This window comes from Eschrichtius robustus, chromosome 16, assembly GCF_028021215.1.
Source record: "Eschrichtius robustus isolate mEscRob2 chromosome 16, mEscRob2.pri, whole genome shotgun sequence".
In the NCBI taxonomy this organism is placed as follows: domain Eukaryota; kingdom Metazoa; phylum Chordata; class Mammalia; order Artiodactyla; family Eschrichtiidae; genus Eschrichtius; species Eschrichtius robustus.
Window position 1 is genome coordinate 77,381,743 of NC_090839.1, and position 7,156 is coordinate 77,388,898.

The window sequence follows — 7,156 nt, forward strand, 5'->3', positions numbered from 1 at the left end:
TGCTTTACTGTATTGAGCAGCTCCACCCCTCCTGACCTGGGGTGGGGATGGGGTGCCAGCCCAGTGATGGGGAAGATGGGACTCCTCCAGCTTGGCTCTTCCCACTCTTTCATCGTCATGGAAACTTGTATCCCATTTGCCCAGGGAACTGCCACTCCTGGTTGCCATGGAATTAGCAGCCAATGGACACCTCCCAAAGCCAGTGCTAAGGCTGGAAAGGGCCCCTCTTAGTTGCCGTGGGAACTTAGTAACAGACTCTTGGCCCTCTCCTGCCCCTTCCTCCACTGCGGGGGCAGGGTCTGGGGAGCCAGGGGGAGGGGGCGGGGCCAGGTCCCGCCCTTCAGCCCAGGCCTCCCTGGGGAGCCAGGTTGTACCATGTAGGGGAGGGGGGAATCTATCCACATACCTCAGGTAACGGGGAGGTGCGCGGGTGGGGGGAGGGACTGGGCGGACCAAAGGCCGGAGGGGAGGGGGTCTTGGGAATCGCAAAAGGCTTGAGGATGGGGCCGCTTGGGGGAGGGGGAGGAGGCAGCCCGGCGGGGGCAAGTGGGGGACCCAGCCGGGCTGGGCCCCTGGGCCCCGGGTCTGTACAATATGGTTTGCTATAAAAGTCAAAATCTTCCAGCCGGGGCCGCCGAGTTGGTGTGTGTGTCTGCGGCGTTGGGGATGTGGGGCTAGGGCGGGGAAGACCCGAGTGTTCGTTGAGGCCCTGGGAGGAGGGGGCTGTTTGGATGGATCTGGGAGACCTAGGTCCTACCGGGCTTCCGGAAATTGAGGATGCAGGGTCTCCTGCGGTCCCTACAGTTAGATGAGCTCACTTTCCCGGAGTTCACTGTTCAGGTAGGGCTTTGGAGTCTGGACGTTGGAGGTGTCCAGGTGTACCTGCAGTGGTCCAGAGCCCGGAACTCCCAGTCACTGGCTGGGGCTGGGCGTTCATCTCAGCGGGGCTCAGGCACCTAGAGGATATTCTAAGTGGACTGGGGTCTCGGGGTCCCTTGGGATCTCTGCGGACGGTCCCCCGGCTCCACCCCATCATGTGGCCGCCCCGGCTCCGCCTCCGCCCCAGTTCCTGTTTCGGCCTCGGCAGTCCTGCTTCAGCCCCTACGGCTCCCCGCAGACGCCTGTTCTTCCTGCTCCGCCCGGGCCACGTCTTACTGGGCACTCGCCGTCGCATCCCCGCTCGTCCCGCCGGGGGATGGGGCCTTCCCCCGGCCTGGGCCCGCCCTGTTGGGGTCCCCGAGGCGACTCGGCCCCGCCTTGATGGACTGGCCCGCCTGGTGCTGCGGCCCCAGGATGAAGGGCGGCGAGGGGGACCCGGGCGAACAGGCCCCGCTGAACCCGGAGGCCGAGAGCCCCGCGGGTTCGGCCACCTACCGGGAGTTCGTGCACCGCGGCTACTTGGACCTGATGGGGGCCAGTCAGCACTCGCTGCGGGCGCTCAGCTGGCGCCGCCTCTACCTCAGCCGGGCCAAGCTGAAAGCTTCCAGCCGCACGTCTGCCCTGCTCTCGGGCTTCGCCATGGTGAGGGAAGGGAAGGGGCGCACAGGGTGGGGGTGAAGCACATGGGGGGCACCGGGTTGGGGGCAAAGTGAACGGGTACCCAAGGGAGACAGGGTAGAGGAAAGGGAAAGACCGGTTTTTAAGAGGTACAAGAGGGGTAGCAAACAAGGTCCCAAGGGACTCCGCAAGTCCCTTCTTATGGGTGGGTGTGTGTGTGTGTGTATAAACAGGTCCCTAGCATAAACTGGGCCGTGGGGAGGATAAGCAAGTCCTAAAGGGGTCACAGGGGACACATCATGTCATGGGGGTAGACAAATCACCAAGGGGGATACCTATGCAAGGGTAGAGCGAAGTGCTCCAAAAGGAGCATGGTCCAGCAGAAGTGGTTACTAGATCCCCACCGGAGGTTCAACAGCAAATCAGAGCTGGGTGGGGGCTGGGAGGTGGGGTGGTTGAGAGAACAAACTGGATGGAGTGGTCACCCAAAAGAAGGAGGGCGGCCAGGCCCCAGCAGGCAGAGAGGGTGCTTAGTGTAGCCCAGGAAAGCTCTGAGAAGAGAGGATGCCTGTGAGGGAGCCCCTAGCGAAAAAAGCTGCTTAGGGAGCTGATACATGATTCTGGAGATCCGCTGACGGTCCTGGGCAGAGGCCTCACAGGAAGTGAGACCGAGGGAGGTCCCAGGGTGGGGAGCAGTTAGCAGACACAAGTCCTGGCTCTTTCCTGCTTGGGGCCAGCTACGTAACCCTGGACAGGCCTCCGCCTCCTCGGAGGCCAGTGGGAAATTGTGAGATCATGGAGGGTGCACCCTCTGTAGCCTGCCAAGTAGCTGCCCCAAGGTGAGCTGATTCTTGTCATCAAACCCTAGATCCAAGCATGTCAGAGCAAGACACACATCAGAATGGCTCAGACTACCTGTTAACAGAAACCAAGGCCCAGAATGGGGCAGTGGCTTTGCCTGCCAAGAGCACTCAGCAGCTGAAGGATATAGGATGAACTAGGACCCAGGGTGGCTAGACTGTTAGTCCAGGGTTTCCCACCATCATGACAGGAAGAAGGAGAAAATGGGCTGGAGGGGGGTCCTCACAGGAACATGAGGGGGATGTCAAGATGAGGATAAAAAGGGGTCATAGCACTAGGTGATTTGCGTTAGTCTCTGCTCCTCTCTGTGCCACAACCTCTGTATTGGAATGATGAGAGGGAAAGTTTCTACCCCTAAGGGTCATCCTAGGTCTATGGTTTTCTACATGGGGGTCCAGGATCTGCAGGTCAGCTCACCCTTCCTGATATGGGGTCATCTCAGGACAGGGAGCTGGCTCCCCTTCACCTGTCCAGACCACAGAGGGAAGGGAGCAGCCCCGTGGACCTAGCTGAGGGAGTTGCCCCACCCCCATGCCCCCCATGGTCCAGCCTGTTCCCAAGGGGACAATCCGGCCAGCTGCTGGACTTGTACGTTGCTGGGGTGACAGCTTAAGGGCCAGGACCTTCTCTGCAGGATCAAGAGGCCAGATGAGTAGGTTCTGGGGGCCAGACTGGCCCCAGTCCTGCCAGGGGAGATCAAGGCTGAGTCAGGCTGTGGGAGAAACCAGGACCAGGCCTGGCCCAGATCTCTGTCTGTGGAAAACACCTGCTAACACCCGCCATGGCCCAATTTTCCAAAATATTCAGCCTTGCCTTCCTACCACCACCCTCCCGGCTCTGCACTTTCCTCCTTCCCCCAGCCCCAGAGCAACCTAATGGATCTTGCAAGAACCAGGCATGGGGAAAGATCCCGATTCTGGAATTCAGATGGCCTGGGTTAGAATAACATTATATAAATTGTATTGAACCATTGCTAAGTACCAGGCACTATGCTTAAGGCTTTTATGTGTATCATCCTTCTATTATCCTGTGAAGTAGGTACCACTACTGGGACCATTTTACAGATGAGAAAACTGAGGATCAGAGATGTTAAGACACCTGCCCAGGGTTCCACAGCAAGTAAGTGGCAGGATTGAATTTAGGCAGTCCAGCTCTAGAGTCCAAATTTATACAAGCCTAGAACAGGATCATCAACTCAAGTGTTTGCAAAGGCCTTTGGCAATATGGATGCCAAGTTGGCTGGGTGGGGACTGTGGCTATCAAGAGACCCTCCTCACCCATCCAAAGGGAGCAGCCATGACTCAACCCTAGCTGATCGGTGCCATGCAGGAATGTGGGCCTGGTGTAACCAGACCTTCCAAGTTTCCAAGAGGATCTGGAAATAGGAATATTTACATGAAATCTCTTGAGTTTTAGAAGTTGGCAACGTAATTCTTTAAAAAAACACACTGTCTGAGCCAAGCAAAACATGTTTGCAAGCTGGCCTGGGTTTGTGGTGTGCCAATTTGCAAACTCTGGCCTTGGACTTCAGCGTTAACTCTAATAATAGCAGCAAACACTTACCTGAGCACACTGTGTACCTCACACTATTCTTATCACTTGATATATATTATCTCATTAAATTTTCAAAACAACCGTATAAGACAGGTAGGTGCTGTTATCCATCCCTATTTTCCAGATGAGGAGATTGAGGCACAGAGAGAACCAAACCACTTGCTCAAGGTTGCACAGCTTGTGGAGTTGAAAATGAACCCAGGCCGCCCCACTCCAGAATCTGTGCTTTTTAACCCCTATGTTATAACAAGATAAGATTGTCAGAAACGTGCCACCAGCCCTCTAGATAGCCAGGTGGGGAAACCGAGGTCTGGAACAGGACAGAGCCTTGCCAAGGCTGCCCATTCATTCACTCAACAAAGACTGGGTGCCCTCTCTCTGCCAAGCACTGTTCTAGGTCTTAGGGATACATCAGTGATGTACACCAACAGGCAGAAAACCCCTCTACTGTTGAGGTTATGGGCACTCAACCCATCCCTTCTTGTCCCCACAGGTAGCCATGGTAGAGGTACAGCTGGAGAGCAACCACGAATACCCGCCGGGCCTGCTGGTGGCCTTCAGCGCCTGCACCACCGTGCTGGTGGCTGTGCACCTCTTTGCACTCATGGTCTCCACCTGTCTGCTGCCTCACATTGAAGCCGTTAGCAACATCCACAACCTCAACTCTGTCCATCAGTCTCCACACCAGCGACTCCACCGCTACGTGGAGCTGGCCTGGGGCTTCTCCACTGCCTTGGGCACCTTCCTCTTCCTTGCTGAAGTTGTCCTGGTTGGCTGGGTCAAGTTTGTGCCCATCGGGGCCCCCTTGGGCACACCAGGCTCTGTGGTACCTGCCTCCCAGGTGCCTGAGACTCTGCCACCAGTGGCCACCTCCCTTAGTCCAGCTTCCAAGCCATCCTCTGCTTCTGTAGCCCCGTCACAGGCTGAGCCACCTGAGGCCTGCCCACCTCGGCAAGCATGTGGCGGTGGTGGTGGGGCCCATGGACCAGGCTGGCAAGCAGCCATGGCCTCCACGGCAATCATGGTACCTGTTGGGCTTGTGTTCATGGCCTTTGCCCTTCATTTCTACCGCTCCTTGGTGGCTCACAAGACCGACCGCCACAAGCAAGAGCTAGAGGAGCTGAGTCGCCTGCAGGGGGAGCTGCAGGCTGTGTGAGGCCGGTGTTAGCCACAGCTGCGAGCACCGCCTCCCTCAGGGGTCAGCCAGAGACCCCAGTTCTACGGACCCCATCCCCCGCCCTGCCTGGAGCCACTTCCTGTGGCCACTCTCAGGTAGAGAACAGATTCCTGCCCTCAGGGTCCTTTGGGCTGGGCCTTGGGCAGCTCCCACATTCCCAGGGATTCTCCCTGTCAGTCTGTCCCGTGGGTTTTGGAAATTCTACTCTACACCTGGGCTGGGAGGAGCAAGGGAGGAAGCGGAAGGTCCTCAGTCCAAGGCTCAGGCGGTAGGTAGAGGGGAGGCAGGGAGACCCTGTCAGACCTTTGGTGCTGACTCTTAGCCACTTGCCCCCATATAGAATGTGGAGGTCAGAAGCTTACACACCCACCCAGCTGCCCCAGAAGGCAGCCAATCGTTGCTATACTTTTGTAGAATCTATTTTATGATTGGCTTTTTTTTTCTTCCTCATCCTCAGATTTTGATGGGTCCCACCCTCTTGCTTTGGTGTTTGGGTAGAGCGATTTGGGTGTTTCTACCCCAGGCATATGTCCAGCCTTTCCAAGGGGAAGCCACCCTATTTGGAGGAGGTTCAAATGCCTGCCCCACTGCCCTAGACCCACACTTATGCTTCTGTATCTGGTTCCTACTCTCCTGGTTCAGGGCTGGGTTCGGTGTGCCCAGCCTGATCCCTAGCAAGGGTTGGGGTGAGGTTTTAAGGGAGGAGGTCCAGTCCATAGCCCTTGGAATACAGAGCTATTCTGACACTGAATTTTTGATGCACCTAGTTTTGTATAATAAATTGTGTTTCACACATGTCGCTGTGGCTGTGAATGGGGTGAAGGGGAGGACTTGTCGGGAACAGCTGACTTGTTCTTAAGAATCAAGTGGAGGCAAGTGTCCCTGGGGGCAGGGCAGGGGTGGAGGAGAGGAGGTTCCAGGTATGACCCCCTTGTGGTGCTGACAGGGGCCAGTAGCTTCTGAATGTGGAGACTGAGTTATTCTAAGGCTAAAGGCTTTTGCACTCTTGTTACTGAGCCCAGGGTCTCTTATATCGTCCATTGAGGATTTAGGATAAGTTTCTTTTAGCGTAAGTTTCTTTCTTGAGTGACTACTACATACTAGGGGCTTCCCATAGGTAGTCTTATTTAGCCTACTTAACTTATTTAAAAATCACCTCAAGAGGCAAGTCTTTATCATTACCGTTTCAGAGGTAAGGAAGCTTCAGCCTAAGAAGGCTGAGGATCTTGCCCAAAGCCACCCAGCTAGTCAGTGAAAACTTGGACTACTTTTACCATCCCATGGGGAATGGTTTTATTTGAGAAAAGGAACCAGTATCTTTCAACTGGGACAAGAGAAAGGAATCTGATCTCATCACCCATGTTTCCATTATAAATTTATTTTTTCAGCCTCATTTTCCTCAAATTTGTAAAGGGTCCTAATCCTCTCCCAGAAGGATTCTTTTGGTGAGACTTTGGACAAATCTCTCTTTCTCTGTTCCTTAAAATTGTGAATTTGCATGAACCAGGCCTCAAGGGCCTTTCCCACAGTTTTAATGCCTACAATAGTTCCGCATGACAGTATTTAACATCCATTTTCAGAGAAAGAATCTGAAGCTTTAAGAGGTGGTTAATGACTCGCCCAAGGTCATACATCGAGGGGGCTGACAGTACTGAGAGAAGTCTGGAACCTACAGCATCCTCAGCACAGGCAGTGCCTGGGAGTGCCATTACCCTGAGACCTAGATGCCTGCATCCAAGCCTAAGAAAAACGGTGCCCAGGATCAGGGCGACCTCAGCCCCAGGGTCCGAGGTTTAAGCCCGGGCTGGTGCTGCCCTCGAGCGGCGGGACTGCGTAAGCGAAGGGGGGCGGGGGGCAGAGGGTTGCACAGCTGAAAACGGCAGGCACTGGGACCACGACGCCCGGGGAATCGACCAACCCACCCAAGTTCAAGTACGACCTAGTTTATCGTTTCTTACAGGACCGGTTCAAGGTCCTTTAGGGTCCACCGGCCTTATTACATAACTTTGAGACAAAGATTTAATCATTAATGGCGTGCCAGTACGGGCAAAATGCGGCACCTTCTGA

At 55.4% G+C, this 7,156-nt stretch overlaps 1 protein-coding gene across 1 annotated transcript; it reads left to right on the forward strand.

The window, feature by feature from the left end:
* Positions 1-689: 689 nt before the first annotated feature.
* On the forward strand, positions 690-5,884 carry ORAI3 (ORAI calcium release-activated calcium modulator 3). The gene is made up of 2 exons (XM_068523912.1): positions 690-1,521; positions 4,406-5,884. Exons 1-2 carry the CDS (start codon positions 1,261-1,263, stop codon positions 5,066-5,068), a joined length of 924 nt encoding a protein of 307 aa, XP_068380013.1. The 5' UTR covers positions 690-1,260; the 3' UTR covers positions 5,069-5,884.
* The last annotated feature ends 1,272 nt before the right edge of the window (positions 5,885-7,156 follow it).

Excerpts from the sequence above, each read along its gene's own strand:
- ORAI3 (XM_068523912.1), top strand. The coding sequence starts at position 1,261 with ATGGACTGGCCCGCCTGGTGCTGCGGCCCCAGGATGAAGGGCGGCGAG. Across the intron at positions 1,522-4,405 it reads TGCTCTCGGGCTTCGCCATG|GTAGCCATGGTAGAGGTACA; the intron begins GTGAGGGAAGGG and ends TTGTCCCCACAG.